This window comes from Clinocottus analis, unplaced genomic scaffold, assembly GCF_023055335.1.
Source record: "Clinocottus analis isolate CAN_PGR_092001 unplaced genomic scaffold, fCliAna1.0.p SCAF_11, whole genome shotgun sequence".
NCBI lineage: Eukaryota > Metazoa > Chordata > Actinopteri > Perciformes > Cottidae > Clinocottus > Clinocottus analis.
In genome coordinates, this window is record NW_027175832.1 from 12,774,054 (window position 1) to 12,791,553 (window position 17,500).

The 17,500-nt window shown below is 44.5% G+C and overlaps 1 protein-coding gene across 1 annotated transcript in view; it reads right to left on the reverse strand.

Moving 5' to 3' along the window:
* Positions 1-17,500, reverse strand: part of LOC137805477 (xenotropic and polytropic retrovirus receptor 1 homolog) — a 71,954-nt gene that overhangs the window by 26,403 nt on the left and 28,051 nt on the right. The window contains exon 3 of the mRNA XM_068566218.1: positions 4,616-4,667. Within this exon, the coding sequence (XP_068422319.1) occupies positions 4,616-4,667 (52 nt within the window). The remainder of the gene's footprint in view (positions 1-4,615; positions 4,668-17,500) is intronic.

The window sequence follows — 17,500 nt, forward strand, 5'->3', positions numbered from 1 at the left end:
ATGGGTACATTAAAGATGGACACATAATTAAAGGGTAATTTCTTCCCTTTATTGAAAAATGCACTTATTAATAATCTTGAACTAATTAGCTCAAGATCCCCCCTCAGGCTCCACCAGCATGTCACCATTTTGCATCAATTGTGTTTCATTTGGTACACTTTTGTGTGCATTCTGACCTCATGATCAATAAATGCTTGTAGTCAAACTTTGCTAATGCTACTCGTAGCTATATATGGGTGAGCTTGGGGTTTTTCATGTTCATAATTACATTTGCTTACCTGTCGTTCGTTGAACTCTTTAAAAAGTTTGGGCTGTCTGCTTGAAAGGTGCTTGGCCATGTTTGACGTGTTACCTCCCTTTGTCTGTGTTGCTTTAAAGCACGTTTTACAGACGAGTCTATCGGTGTCACTGGGCTTTCCCTCACAGTCTGCACTGTCTCTAAAGTATCTCCAGATTACACTCCTGGTGTCTTGTTTTTCTACAAGTAGATGACGGTTGGCAAGAGCTCCTGAGCTCCGGCCATGTCTCCCACGGTCACTGCTGTGAGCGCTGCTGCTCTGCTCTGTGTGTGAGAAGGAGCCTTAAGCCCCGCCTCCCTGAGCTGTATCTCAATGCACTTTCTGCATGCAGCATGAGAGAGAGAGAGAGAGAGAGAAAGAGAGAGAAAGAGAAAGAGAGAGAGAGAGAGAGAGAGAGAGAGAGAGAGAGAGAGAGAGAGAGAGGGAGAGGAGCAGTTTTAAGGAAGCGCTATTTTGAGAAAGTACCAATACTTAAAATATGCAAAAATCGTATAGTTTTTAACGTAGGGGTAGCGCGGTACTTTTTTTAGTATCGGTATACCGTGCAACATTAGTGTGCACCCAAGAGAGGCCCCACAAGATGATCCTCTCATAACCTACAGAGTTCATTTCCCTGGGCAGACCATGTGCACTTGACGAGGACATTTTCAAGCCAATGCATTTTTCTGATTGCCAAATGCTCTGCATAAAAGGACAAAAAACTAAATCATATTATAATTTCCATTTATATAGCGCTTTTGTAGATACGCAAAGACACTTTACATTATGGACAAAAGACAATGACAAACGGAACAGAACAAGAATAGGAAGACAAAGCAAACAAACAAACAACATTTTAGGTAACAAAGAAAGAAAGGAAAGCAAGCTGAACAGGTTGCGTGGGGCATAGCGGAGGGTAGGTGAAGGGGATTAACAGATGAAAGAGAGTTAGAAGAGGTGTGTTTTGAGGGCTTGCTTGAATGATGGTAGGGTGGCAGCCTGACGGAGGCCAATCTTCGTAGTAAACAGTCAAATCTGATGCTAATACAATATTCTGATTCCCAGCACTCACATTTCTATCTATTATTGTTGTTATTATACAGTTATTATTTTATTCCATGTCTTTTTATTGTTATGCACCATTCACAGAGTCACATTCCTTGTATGTGCAACATACTTGGCCAATAAATACTTTGGATTTACATTCCAACTATTGACTGCTGTCGTCTGCATGGTAACTGGGTATAGACCCAGATACGGAAACAACTATTGAACTGATGGGGGGCACACACAGTCTCTAACATTCTTCCACATTGTAAAATCATTCTTTGATCAAATCAAATTAAAAAAAGGGATTACAGATCAATAAAGTCTCACACAGAGCAACAGAATATGTTGAATGCTGTAAAGTGGGCTGTCCTAGTATTGTGACTGGTGGCTGATCATCAGCTTAAGTTTGTTATGTCATAACCTAACCCAGGGGTGTCAAACATACGGCCGACGGGCTGGGTTTTTGTTGGGATAAAGACCTGTTTTCAGTGGGACAAATTTTATTTCTCCAGAAATAAAAGCACAGTATTTTTGTTTTATTTTTTAAATGGGATTTTTTTATCCAGCAGTGTGCCGTCTATTAAAACTCCTTAATACTGCGTTTGAATTGCCCTTTTTGCTTAATTTATTTTCAGTTTGTGGATAAGTGCTGTGTTTGGGTTGATTGAGTGAATGAGTATTCTCAGCTAAAGTTACATATTTGTAAGTCTTTTTTTAAACAATTTCTCAGACCTTTTTATGTTTGTGCATAAAAGCTGTTGAGTCCAATAAAGTCTGTTTTTAAAAAAAGGCTGAAGCTACTGAATTAAGATGTACTTTTTGTTTTTTAATTGACTGTAGAAGGGAATATTTCTAACTAGTTTTTTTTACTGTGATATTCTATACTTTCTCATATTCAAAGTGCACCATCTTTTTATTAAATCAATTTGAGAAGTTAAAAATGTTCCTTGATTTGGATCTCGGTGGGTCATTCAGGTTGATGGTGGGTCCTGCAGCCAGACCAGTTGAACCACTGCCCCAGACCACATGCATGTTCTTATTTGCTCACAATTATTTGTTGGACCAGAGTTACGCCCTTTTCAACTGACAAAAAAGCTTTGGACAAAATTAATGTAATGTGCGTTTGATCTTTGTTATTTTCTTGTGTTTTAAGTTTGATCCTTGATAGGCTAATGTGTGTTTAACACTAAATAGATTCATCTTATAATAACAGATACTCACAGATTGCTTAGACATATTTTTAAATTTAAAAATATGCATCTACAATATTTTTACACTTGAATAAACATGAATCAAATACAAAGACAATTATTTAACAATATGTTTGAGAGTAGTTACATTTATAGTGTATCCTTTGAGGGCCACCACGATGCAGATGTGGCCCAGGGTGAAAAGGAGTTTGACCCCCCTGTTCTAAGCCCTTTAGTGGTAAAATGCTCCTGCCTACGTTTGCTAAGAGAAGATGAGAGAAAAGATACCAGGAACAGACACAGTGCCTGTGTGTGGTGCAGGGGTCTGTCATTACACAATGAAAAATAACTGCTTTTAGGAATGTTTAGACTTTTGGAGGCCTTCATTTTGGTCACACTGTGCTGTTGTAAGTGTATCTATACAAAGACACATAATGAGGCAATAATGCAGGATGAGGTAGCCCCACATAAGGCATTGAGGAGGTGGAGGTTATTATGATAGTGTAGTGGACTCGGCTTGTACATAATTCACTAAGGTCTAGTGCAGAGGTAGCCAACACCGCGCCCGCAAGGACGACGTGAGTCACCCATGTTCTAAAAATAGTTTTAAAAAATTGAGCTTCGTCAAAAATAATATATATATTTTTACTCAATCGACCATGATCTCTCCATGGCCGCGTTAAAACTCGACCGCGATGTGTTGCACACAGACATGGGCACGCGCAAAGGTGAACACAGACACGGGTGCGCACAAAGTGAACAGAGAGAGAGGCGAAAAATATGTTGCATGCTTTTCACAATGGGATTTGCTGCTTTAAGCTGTCACTATTTTAAGCAATCAGCTATCACTTTTAAAGCCTAACAGTTTATGTATGTGCGGGTCAAGACAAATGTCATCAACAGGCTGCAGCCTGGAGCTCAATAAACGGACATTTCTTACTTTGCATATAGAGTCTCTGGAAATATTCTTCCAAAAGCCCGAAAAATGCCCTGCAGTGACAACGCCTGCACACTTTGTGGTTGTAATTAAAATAAATGAACACCATGTTTCCTTTAAGTCAGTATTTATCAAACTGGGGCGGTATTTACTACAGGTGGGGTGCAAGAAGAAATGCTGATTTTAAATGTTCACCGTACGCCGTTAATAGGTTGCGCTGCGTATGCGCAACTCGCCGATTCTTGGCATTTTGCCAAAAGCCAATCTTTTGAGATCTCTGTAAGATCTTTCCTACTGTTGCATCTCACGTCAGAAAACAGATCTCAGCTCAACATTGAGCATGAATTGATCGTCCGTATCAAATCTATAACCCTGTTTAAAAAAGATTTGTAGAGGAAAGCAGCTTACTACAGCCACTAATACTGATGCAACCTGATGGCTTACACATCTGCACTTATTCAGTTTCTTTTGTGTGCAAAAAAATAGCTCATTGTATTCCACAATAAGCTATATTAGTTATTTTTGCACGGATATAACTTTATTTTCATTTTTCTAACCAAGTGATAAAAAACAATTGTTCTACCATCATTGTTGTGGAAATTGTTCATAATTGTGAGGGATATTTAACATGATATGTGATCAGACAGTCACTTATCACATATATTAATATTAAAAGGCAATCTGTGCAACTTTGTTGTTTCGGAAGTTTGTATCAAACAAGTAGCCTTCGCATTATTTTTCACCCTTGAAGTAGCTCTCGGTTTCAAAAAGGCGGATGACTGCCAATTTAAGAGCAGGTATCTTAGCCATGGTCATATATTATTATGATTTATAATGAAATAAATACATATATTGAAAGTAAGGCATGTTCTCTTATTAGTTCAGTCTTTTGTGCTATGTCCTGTCTTCCTCTTGGTTATTCTTTGTGAACTATTTGTTTTTTGCAAACTTCCATCGCTGAACAGCCAATGATGTCAAACATTAGAGTTTGACGTTAAGAACTTGTGCACATATGTGCTAAGTTCTGTCTTCCACTCTGAAGGTAGCAAAATACACTTGTTAGGTCTTTTTGAAGAGGTCATCAGCCATCTAATAATGGAGCAGACCTTACTGTGGTTTGTGTGTGTGTGTGTGTGTGTGTGTGTGTGTGCATATAATACCTTCAATAGATGGGGCCTGGTCCTGAGCAGCATACAGCATATCTTTGAAAGCCTGCAGACATAACAAGAGAGAAGTTATCAAATTATTGTACAATAAATATTTACATGACGTTCCATGAAATATTCATCTTGTGAACGTGGTTAAAAAGTACTACCGGTACCGTAAGTACCATCCCTTTGCTCCTGTTTGACATTGGAAGGCTGCACCCCAAACATGCTTGTGATGGGGTAGGACTTCGGACTTGTAGTGTAACGAGGTGGTTGTGTTTCACATGGTTGTGTGTAGTGTGGTTTTACATGGTTGTGTGTAGTGGGTTCACATGGTTGTGTTTCACATGGTTGTGTGTCATGTTGTTTCACATGGTTGTGTGTAGTGTGGTTTCACGTGGTTGTGTTTCACATGGTTGTGTGTGGTTTCACATGGTGGTGTAGTGTGGTTTCACATGGTTGTGTGTAGTGTGGTTTGACATGGTTGAGTTGTTTCACATGGTTGTGTAGTGTGGTTTGACATGGTTATGCTTCACATGGTGGTGTGTCGTGTTGTTTCACATGGTTCTGTAGTGTGGTTTCACATGGTTGGGTGTAGTGTGCGGTGGTGGGCTGACAGGGCCTGCTAAGCTTTCTCTGCTGGCCTTAACAGAATCACAAAGTTAAAGATATTTTAGAATTTAATTATTTTTTTAATTAATTCAAAGTTATATTAATTTTATATTGTAACTGTCTTTCACAAATACACTACATGTAATATAATTATTTTTTCCCTAATAGCTTTCCCTAATTATTTTCTCATTGAGCAGCTCCTGTCTCCTGTCTGTTCCTCATGCCTTGCTGTCTGCTTTTGCTCTGGTCAGCCTGCTTGTCCAGCTTGGCGCTGCCAAGCGCGGTCTTTATCCAATCAGATAAGATCTTTGTTTTTCTCTATGGGTGCATCTCAGGTCTTTAAATTGCATCCCCGTTTCTTGCGTCCCTTCCTTGCGTCTTAGTCCTGCCCACCAGGGATGCATGGAGAGACGCAAGGAAACCAAGCCAGGAGAGAAGACGTGAGGAAACATGTTTTAACAGACATGAGACGTCCTTTCCTCTAACGCGTCACGTGAAGCGACGTCGGTTTCTGATGACTGCAGCCAACTGACAGCTGATCAGTTGTCAGTCGGCGGAGTTGTTTTCTGGTCTGGACCGTTTTTAGCGAACATTCCAATAAAAAATGCACTTTAAATATTGATACAAATGATTGTATGTTTTCAGTTGATTTAATGGTTTTAAACTATAACTTATATAAAGACACAGTTATCATCATGTGTCAGAGTGGAGATGTTTTCTCTGTGGTCTGTTACAAGTTAAACAAACTGCATTGAGTATTTATATACTGTGTTGTGTTCAGTGTCTTCCTAATAAACGCAGGATAGATTAACAGTCTGAGTCTTATTCATGATTTATTTACGAGTCTTATTCATGATTTATTTACGTCGGCATGTTTTGAAATTCTAATTGTGACATTATAAAATAAACATACATGTTGTAAAAGTGTTTCCTCTCTCCAGCTCTCTCATTTTAATGACATACATCATAAAAGGTTATTGAGGGAAACAACAGATCAAATCTTTGAAGAAAATAGTTTGTGGTCCTTTTTTGTTCAGACCTACAATGAATGAACACATATTTTAACCAGATGGTGAATAAGAAAACACAAAAATATATAGCTTGAGTTTATTCTGTGATCGTCTTCATTCTGGTATGAAACGCCGGCGATCAGTCTGTTTAGCTGCAGCGTCCAATCAAATAACAGAGAAACAGTGAGGGGAGCGTGCGCTGGGGGCTCCTCGATCATGGCTCCCCCGATTTCCCTCCTCGCTCCTCAATCCTTGCTCCTTCGAGCCGAATAAGAGCTTTGGGACGGCCTTCACTATGGCGGTGCGGAACCACGTCTGGTTCAGTCGAGGAGCGAGGAGACGGCAATTTAGAGACTTGGCATGCACCCTATGTCTCTCTCTCTTCTCTCTCACCGGTGGTTAAACACATGGTGACGACCAGCAAGACGGTTCTGCACTGTGATTCCTCACAGAGACAGCAATAGTACACTGCACCAAACACTTCTGGTGGCGTGGTATGCACAGTCAAGTATGTTGCGATCCGCCACTTTAACTTGTAGAAGAAGCTGAAGCTGCATACGTTCCCTCTGGACTCTGTGAAACACTCCCGGCTCTCTAGCGCATCTCACCCTACTTGGCCACACGTGATGGAAACTGGAAAGCAGGTCTGCATAGCTCCTATGCGCTCACACACGTGCAACAGGTGAGCGCTGAGCCTACTCCCAGCAGCGGACAGTGAGTGTCGAAAAATATTTCCTGTGAAAAGCAGATAGCTATATCTGTGTTTCTGAAACATTCCCAGGGTAAAGATGGCCACAGTAGCTCTCCTGCGAGGAAAACCGGAGAAGCTCCTCTGAACCCAAAGCTGCTCTCCTGTTCCAAGTGAAATGAGCCAAAGTTCTTGTGTTTTGTACCAAACAATGAGCCTGCTGGCTGTACATATTACAAAAGAACAAAGTACACAGACATAAAACTAAGTCATTAATAAATACATGGAGAATTACAGTACGCCGTTAACAGGTTACGCTTGCGCATGCGTGACTTCTCATCCCAGCATGAATTGAGAGCGGCCTTATCAGTGGCCGTATCAGTTTGAGGTGATATTGGGGTCACTGAGCATACAAATAAAAGATTAAATATTGCTTTAACTAAAATGTCTATCACAACCTGTTACAATTCTGTGGTGTAACTTCCCCTGCAGAGCCACGCCATTGCTAAACTATTAACAGATAAATAAATAAAGAGAAAAGTAGAGCATTTTATACTGCGTGAACATATTCATTTGCTTTCACTGCCATCGACGCTAGCTGACGTGTATGCTGATATGTAACAAGAAATTATCAAACAACAAAACGTTACAACCTGCTTTCCAGTTTCCATTGCGCGTGGCTCACAAGCAGGATGAGATGCGCTTGCCTGTAGTGTTACACAGAGTCAACAGGGAATAGTCCCCAGCTACAGATTGGCTCAATCCCAATCTCCACTCTTACGGACTCACAGACTTTAAAGCGCGCTCCTGCGAAGTCCTTGAGGGTTTAGGGGTGTGTCATTGTCAAATTGTGGAGTGCCTGAGGGCTCTGTGGCAAACATTTTGAGCCCTTTCTGAACCCTTTCCGTAAGTCAACATTAGATGCTGATTTAGGGCTGGGCAGATTAACGTGTTAACGCAAGATTAATCTGGCAATCCTTTAACGGCGTTAACTGCATTTTTTTTTTGCATTGGGAGGAGCTTATCGCTTTAAATCTAAATAAATAAATAAGATAAACGCATTACAGCGACACTGCTTTCACTTTGAAGGCGCGTGCTTCCGTAGCCTCGCCGACTAACGTAAAAGCACATATTGTTTTGTATCTTCTGTTCCCAATGAGCAGTGCTGCTCCTGCGAGCCGCTTCACCTAAAAAAAAAAAAATGCTCACAAGCGGTCAGTCTATACCTGCAACCTCTGCGTCCAGATTGAAAGTTAATCGCGCATGCGCAAAACTTTTTGATGGAAAAAAGGACGCAATGTCTCTTTGGATAGGAACGGTTGCTAACTCCTGACCTAGGGGAAACACTGTATTGTATTTTATATATTTATTTCTTGACATTCCCCTGACGGTCTGAATAAGTTGCATGTCTCTTTTAAGATCTTTTAAAGATTTGTCTAAGAAGAGGGTCTGAAAAGTTGCTAAATCTAAAGTTGTTAGCAACATTGGTTAGCTCGCCCCTGATGCCAACAACATGGTTGGCCCATGTACTGCTAAATTATTAGATGCCGATATTTTTTGACAACAATATTGACGACATGTGATGCCATTGCACGGATGCATTGTTATAATTTGGCCTTTGTTGCTCTCCGTCCATCCTGTAATGATGCAGTGCTCATGGTGCAGCCAGTCGGTCCCTCTCAGGCGTGCCGTTAGTAAATGTTCAGTGTGTAATGCAGCGCGTCTCTGGTGGAGAGGGCGGGCAGACAACAGTCATTCAGTCTCAGTAAGTACAAGCAGTACAGTCTTCCTCTTTCATACTCACTGGCTCAAGGGTTAGATAGTAGAAGTCAGTATTTCAGAATGCCAAAAGAGCACAATACCACAATGGCCTCACTATGTGCCAGACTGCTTGCAACCCAATCAAAGGGCGGGAGAGCTGGCTTCTGCAACAACCAACAGATCAAGTCAAGGTCGTGCTGTCGCCCACACAGCCAGCCGATACTCACGGTTTCAGCAGTGCAGTACTACAACTATGTGAACCCCAAACACAAGACAGCAAAGATGTACAGTGAAATCAGTAAGAGGACTCCGACTCTAGTGAGCCTGCCAATAAGGATGACATTTAGAGTTACAATGGGCCCATTAGTTGAGTCTGTTCACAACCCTCGATTACCTAAAACTAGCCAGCTCGAAACAGAAGAGCAAAGGGATGTATGAAGTGTTTTTTTCTGAGACAATCAGGGACTTCAGATGCACATACAAAATGTTGTGAATGTTGTGTGGTTACAACAGACTGATGTACTTTTATTGACCGCCTGTAAAGCTAGAGAGAGCTAGAATTTGACAATAATTCAGGATCAATAATACAAAGCTGTTTACAACTGTAACTTGAGTTTAAATATTGAGAGAAATTAAGTATATTCTTTAGCTCTTCTCAGACTCCTCTTCTCACAACATCCCTGATGATCAGTAGATTGGTACCAGTGATGTTCTGGGTGGTTTTGATCCCCTGCTGTAGCCCCTCCAGTTCTGTCCTGTACCTGTTGTTGGTGTCATATACAGTAGTATAATGCGGTTGCACATATATTGGGGTTCATACGGAAGTGACATGGTGACATGTAATGGCGAGACATGGTGACGCATTAAAACCAACTGAGCAAATTAAGAAGACTCTATTGCCTTACTTTTTTACATAGTGTCAGAAGTAAAGCCGCAGTCATGGCAAAGTTCAATCCCCCAATGAACTTTTTTCAAACAACCAGGAGAATGGCCGGATTGGAAGCAGCGTTTTGTACGATTCAGAACCGCTACTAAGCTGGACAAAGAAGATGGCGCCGTGCAGGTCAGCAGCCTGGTATACGCTATGGGAAGCAAGTCAGAGAAGATCTTCCGTTCGTTTACGTTTGCCGAAGATGGACATAAAAATGTTTTCATCTGCGCATGCAAAGCCCGGAAGAGAAAGCTGAGACTTTTATCAGGGCTTTGTACGAACTGGCAGAGCATTGTAAATTCAGCGCAAGCAGAGATGAGAATATACACGGATCGTCCTTGGATTACTCGACAAAGACGTCTTACGGAAGTTTCAGCTGATGAAGGGCCTGATGCTACCACTGACTATAGAGACAGTCAGGCAGGAGGAGGAGGTTGCTTTGCAAGTCAGCATGCAAGGAGAGACAACGGGGGTGATACAAGAAGTCAATCACGAGCGCAGTGAAATACCCCCACTACTACAGTAAGCCAAAAGGTGGAAATAGGACAATATGGAAAAGCGTGGCACAGTAAAGATGAAAATTGCCCAGCTAGAAAATCCACATGCAATACCAGTGAGAATACTGCTGAAAGACAACGCTCAGCCTAATGTTGTGTACACAGCAAGACGTGTACTTCTCCCTATGCTTAAAAAAGTAAAAGAGGAGCTCCAGAGAATTGAAGCAAATGGCATCATCGAAAAGGTGACAAAGCCCACGGACTGGTATGCACCGATGGTCCCAGTCTTGAAGACAAGCACTGGTAAAGCCCGCATGTGTGTTGAGCTCAAGAGGCTGAACTAGGCTGTAAAAAAAGAACAGTATATCCTGCCTACTACTGATGAGATTACAGCAACACTGAGTGGGGCCACTGTCTTCTCATTGCTCAATGATGCAAGTGAGTTCTTCCAGATACTGTTACATCCAGACAGCTGTAAGCTCACTAACTTTATTACACCATTTGGCAGATTCAACTTTAAGCGGCTACCATTAGGAATAACGAGCGCACCGGAAATCTTCCAGAGGAAGATGATGGAGACCCTGCAGAGGCTGGAGGGTGTTGAGGTCTTCATGGATGATATTCTGGTCTATAAGACCACAGAGGAGGAGCATGACGGTCGTCTGGAGAAGGTAATGCAGCGCATAGAGACAGCTGGTCTGAAGCTAAATCGTGAGAAGTGCTTCATCAGGCAGCTGCGGTTCCTCGGGCATCTCATTGATCGGTTCAGAATCCGGCCCGACCCCGACAAAGTGCAAGCTATTTGGCAGCTGTCACCACCTGCAGACGTGCAAGAGTTGAGAAGGATTCTAGGAATGGTGAATTATCTCGGAAAATACATCCCCAAACTCTGAACCCCCAAACTCTCAATGGTAGGACAACAAACAGCTTTTGAACACATCAAAGAGCTGTTGACAACTGCACCGGTACTCGCTATGACCTGAGCAAACCCACGGCTGTGTCAGCAGACGCAAGTGGTTATGGACTGGGGGGCGTACTCCTTCAGCTCCACGGGGAGCAGTGAAAACCTGTGGCATATTGCTACAGGCTCCTCACTGTAGTAGAGACATGCTACGCCCAAATAGAGAAGGAAGGTCTGGCTGGTGTGTGGGCATGCGAGAAGTTTGACAGATACCTCAATGGACTGGAGTAGTTCAAGCTAATCACAAGCTGCTAGTGCCTCCCATTAACAGCCGCAGCCTGGACAATGTAGCGATACGATGTCAGCGTCTCCTGATGAGGCTCATGAGATTCAATCCAGAGGCTGAGTATGTTTCAGGAAAAACTCTGGTCGTAGCGGATAGCCTGTCACGCAGTCCATTGGCCAGCACATGTGCAGAGACAGACACACAGAGTGAGGTGGCACGCTTTGTGGCTAGTGTAGTAGAGGGACTCCCTGCATCTTCAAGCAAGATGGATGAAATCAGAATGTTGACATTAGCCGACGCTGAACTTCAGTCAGTTGTGAAGCTCACAAAGAAAGGATGGCCTGAACACTTAAGTAATGTGCCCATGGACGCGAGAGAGTACGTCCAAGTGAAATCAAAGCTATCGGAACACAATGGCCTGGTCCTCAGAGGTAACAAGATCGTCGTGTCAAAGCCAATGAGAGGTGAGATCCTTCAGAAAATTTACAAAGGGCACCAGGGCTTGGTCAAATGTAGGGAGAGAGCAAGCTCGTCTGTATGGTGGCCGGGACTCTACAGAGTTAAGCAAGCTTGTGACGCCATGTCAAGTGTGTTGTGAACTGAAAATAACAACAAAAGGAACCTCTCATCTCCACACCGCTTCCGGAGCAACCCTGGAAGAGAATGGCAATGGACCTGTGTGAGCACAACCACCACAACTACCTGGTAATCTCAGATTATTACTCCAGGTTTATAGAGATACTGCAGCTGCCCTCAGCAACAAGTGCACAAGTTACCCAAAGACTAAAAACAATTTTCACCAGGTTTGACATTCCAGATGAGGTGGTGAGCGATAATGGACCCCAATTTTCAAGTGCAGAGTTTGAGGAGTGCGCAAGGCAGTTTGACTTCAAGCACTGCACATCCAGCACTCACCATTCACAGGCAGTGGTGGAATGTAACGAAGTGTTTTTTACTTTGTTAATGTACTTAAGTAATTTTTTTACGTATCTGTACTTTACTTTAATAATGCATACTTTTTACTTTTACTCGTTACATTTTGCAGCTATTATCTGTACTTTTACTCCACTACATTTCAATGATATGTGTCATTCGTTACATTTTATGAACAGTTTCGCCAAAATGTAGCAGACACAAAAATATGGATTGCGTTCAGCACCATAACGAAAACATATTAACGTATTTGTGATACGTCAATCACAGACGTAATCAGGGATTCGACATTCGACAGACAACATGGACTCATCTGAACCCTCCGATATGAGCAACCTTTGGCCCCATTTAAAAAACATGTTCGATTTCAAAGGCCCCAATAATGACTCGTGGATGTTTCGATGCCTTTCCTGTGAATGTTAATGTCCCTAACTTTTTAAAAATGTATATATTTATTTAATTCGGTTTACTTAAAGAACACTTAACACTGTGAACACTTTAACACTGAACACTTTATGGTGCAATACTTATACTTTTACATTTACACTTTATACACATTTTTTACTATTTATTTTACTTCATTTGTATATTTTATATTTTTGTGTTTTTTACCGTTTAAATTTTAAATTGTGTTTCTTATAACTGTTCTACTGTTTATTTATATTACTTGATCTGTTAATAAGGGCTGCTGTAATACCGTAATTTCCCCACAGAGGGACTAATAAAGGACTATCTTATCTTATAGTAAATTTAAAAGTACTTTTTACTTTGACTTAAGTAGGATTATTGATGTAGTAATTTCACTTTTACTTTCATTCTCCTGGGTAATTGTACTTTTACTTAAGTACTAAACTTCAGTACTTCCTCCACCACTGCCCACACGGCAAAGGGCACGCAGAGAGAGCTGGAGAGACCATCCATCCATCCATCCATCCATCCATTTTCCGCCACTTATCCGTGGTCGGGTCGCGGTGGCAGCACACCCAGCAGACCGACCCAGGCTTCCCTCTCACACGCAACATTTTCCAGCTCGTTCTGGGGGGAGATATAATCCCTCCAGCGGGTCCTGGGTCTTCCCCGGGGCCTCTTCCCAGTTGGACGTGCCTGGAAAACCTCTAATGGGAGGCGTCCAGGAGGCATCCGGATTAGATGCCCGAACCACCTCAGCTGACTCCTTTCGATACGAAGGAGTAGCGGATCGACTCCAAGCTCCCTCCTGATGTCCGAGCTCCTTATCCTATCCCTAAGGCTGAGCCCGGCCACCCTACGGAGGAAGCTCATTTCGGCCGCTTGTATCCGCGACCTTGTTCTTTTGGTCACGACCCAGAGTTCGTGACCATAGGTGAGGGTTGGAACGTAGACCGACCAGTAAATGGAGAGCTTCGCCTTCCGACTCAGCTCCCTCTTCACCAAGACGGACCGGTACATCGCCTGTTTTACTGCTGCAGCCGCACCAATCCGCCTGTCGATCTCCCGCTCCACCTTACCCTCACTCGTGAACAAGAACCCGAGGTACTTGAACTCCTTCAGTTGGGGCAGGCATGTTGTCCCCACCTGAAGGGAGCAATCCACCGGTTTCCGGCAGAGAACCATGGCCTCGGATTTTGAGGCGCTAACCCTCATCCCTGCCGCTTCACACTCGGCTGCAAAACGCCCCAGCGAATGCTGGAGGTCACGGTCCGAGGAGGCAAACAGGACCACATCATCTGCAAACAGCAGAGAGGCGATCCCGAGGCCCCCGAACCGGATTTCCTCCACCCCCCGGCTGCGCCTAGTAATCCTGTCCATGAAAGTCACAAACAGGACCGGTGATAAAGGGCAGCCCTGGCGGAGGCCAACACCCACCGGGAACGTGTCTGACTTAATACCGACTATACGGACACAACTCCTACTGCAGGCGTACAGAGACCGGATAGCCCGTGCCAACGGATCGGCACCCCGTACTTCTGCAGCACCCCCCACAGAACCCCCCGAGGGACCCGGTCGAAAGCCTTCTCCAAGTCCACAAAGCACATGTAGACTGGTTGGGCAAAGTCCCAAGACCCCTCCAGTAGTCCCGCAAGGGTAAAAAGCTGGTCCACTGTTCCACGACCGGGACGGAATCCGCACTGCTTCTCTTGAATCCGAGGTTCGACAAGCGGTCGGAGTCTCCTTTCCAGCACCCTGGCATAAGCTTTTCCTGGGAGGCTGAGCAGTGTGATACCACGATAGTTCGAGCACACTCTCCGGTCCCCCTTCTTGAAGATGGGAACTACCACCCCGGTCTGCCAGTCCATGGGCACTGTTCCCGACCCCCATGCGACACTGAAAAGGCGTGTCAGCCATGACAGCCCAGCAATGTCCAGCGCTTTCAGCATGTCAGGGCGGATTTCATCCACCCCCGGCGCCTTGCCACCAAGGCAAGGCGCAGCGGCCCTTCTTGGAATTCACCAGAGACAGCGACATGAGAAGCGTGCAGGAGTGCTCGTTAAACTGCGCCAGCGGGGATTTCGAACTCCGCTCGCGTCAATTCATCTGGCGAACGTCCGCTTTCTGGCGAACAACATAAATGAACTGCTGCTTTTAAAAAAAACCCTGATGGAGAGCAGCACTAGAAGCTTAGTTACCTCGCCCGGACAAGGGAAACCGGGGCACCCTCCCGGAGCCAGACCCGGGAGGCGAGCTCGTCGGTGAGCGTCTGGTGGCCGGGCTTTTGCCCATGGGGCCCAGTCGGGCTCAGCCCGAAAGAATAACATGGTGCCGCAGCCACTCCGTGGACTCACCACCCGTGGAGAGGATCATCGGGGTAGGGTGCAGTGCAGACAGGGCGGCAGGCCAGGCAGAAGACCTGGGCGAGCCGATCGCCGGCAGCATGGACTAGCTGGAGAGACGGCAAAGAAAATTTTCAAGCAAAAACATCCTGTAATGGCTCTGATGAGCTATTGGTCCACTCCCTACCCCACCACAGGCTTCAGTCCAGCCGAGCTGTTGATGGAGAGGAAAATCAGAACCACACTCCCAACTCTGGATAAAAAAATCTCCTACCCTAATGGCCCAACAGGACAGCTGTGAAAGAGAGGGACGGGAGGGAAAAGGCTAAACAGGCCCACTACTTCAACTGCCGTCATGGAGCCAGGCCCTTTCCTGCCCTGCAACCAGGAGATGCTGTATTTTTAAAGTTGGATTATGAAAAGTCGTGGTCTTTGACAACGGTGATCTCCAACAAGAGCAACACATCGAGTGGTGATACAGCCGTCTCCGCTTGACCTCTTCACTCTTCATAATGGAGACAACCCCGCTACCTTCGGTGGTTGTTGGGGAGCTAGCGGAGAGCAAACAGGGAACAAGCAGCAGCGCAAGCTGGATACAGCAGGGAGCTAGCGGGAACACCCATCGAAGGTAGTATGAATGAGGAAAACTCACGCGATGAATAAAAAGTTTATTAAAAGTGTTTCTAAATTAGAGCTGCATGATTCCTTTAACACTATGATATCTGTGCACCAACCTTCATTAATATAAAAGCAGATCCCGCCTCCCCTCGTTTTCCCCGACAGTGCCGTGACGCAGTCCGCTCGGTGGAGCTGAAAGCCCGGCAGGTGATGTGCGCTGTCCGGGATGTGAGCAACGAGCCAGGTTTGGGTGAAGCACAGGGCGGCAGATCTGTTCAAGTCTCTATTTGTTTTGTTCAGGAGCAGCAGTTCATCTATGTTGTTCGCCAGAAAGCGGACGTTCGCCAGATAAATTGACGCGAGCGCAGTTCGAAATCCCCGCTGGCGCAGTTTAACGAGCACTCCTGCACGCTTCTCACGTCGCTGTCTCTGGTAAATTCCAAGAAGGGCCGCTGTTCCTCCAAACAAAATCTCTTGAAAGTATTTTGGTTATTCTACAAGCCAACTCCTGCCAGAAGAACATCATCTGCAGGCATCCTGACGTCTGCAAGAGACTGGCGGAGTTGGTGGACCTGGAACATCAGCTGAAGTTCCCCAGCCATGTTGCAGTCACCACCCTGTGTTTCCCTGTGGAGGTTGGATGCAGAGGATTTGCAGGCCGTTCCTTGGCCAGAGCCTTCAGCAGTTTAGGCATCGAGGGTGAAAGTAAGAGGAGAGCCATCCAATGCGGCAGAGAGAGCCTCAAGATGGCTGTGGCTCAAAAGAGGGGAGCCATGGAGTCATGGTCGCTAGCTAGCCATCTGGACATAAGCTGGGGTCTGATCAGCCCCAGCTGGGTCACCTGGAGGAGGGCGTATGAGGTTGAAAGACCCGAAACGTCCAACGATTACAGGAACATCACTAAAGATGTGTCTAGATTAGGCATCAGTAGATGTATGTACACAGTGGTTCGATAAAAAAACAGCGAAAACGTTTGACCAGTGTATTGATGGAAGGTTAAAAGTTCCTCCTCGCTGAAAGTGATCAGAGAGGGAGAGCCGGAAACAAGACAAATCAACAAAAAGAGAAAGATACGAGGGAGCGCAGTACCGGGGCTGCCATCTGCGGCGCCAGCTTGATATACAATGAATGTTAGTTATTTCTGATGGACAGGTGGCACCTTCATGGTAGCTCCTCCCATCAGTGTATAAACATTGGTTACTCCTGATCCTGATGGACAGGTGGTACCTTCATGGTAGCTCCTCCGATCAGGGAGTGAATGAGTTAATGATGTAGTGTTAAAGAGCTTTCAAGGGTCGGAAGACTAGAAAAAAAAGTACAGTCCATTTACAAAATTAGGAACATTGTGATAGGATGCAAAATCTCCAGTAACTGGAAATCTGACCACAGCAGAGGAAGACAAGTAACACCTGCCAGAGCTAAAACATGAGTTTGTAGATGTGTCTGGTTCCCTTTCAAGTCATTAGTGGTTGCAACCCAAGTCACAAGCAGTAGTAGGCTTTTGTAGTGTAAAGTGAATGAATGTTGACTGAAGATAGGTCTAAGCTCACTTAATGCAGCGTGTGGCAGTGCATGATCAAATGCACATGATCAAGTGCCATGTTTTTCTACCAGGCGGCAGCCTCTGGTGCTGTGAATGAGTGCGAACAACTGCAGTCAAGTGATCAATCTCAATGGACCCCTGTGTTAAAAGTACTAACTTGAAGCAGATATAAACATGCTTGTTCTCTATAGCGCACTAGCCTGTTCACAACAACTGTACGTGGCTACATTTATACATAACTAATTTCACCAGTTAAACTATGTTAAGGCTTAAAGTTAAGCCATATTAAGGGTGTGGCCCCAGTGACAGGTTGGTAACGTACCATGTCGCTAACTGCTAGCGGGTTACTCTTCTGCATCAACTGGTC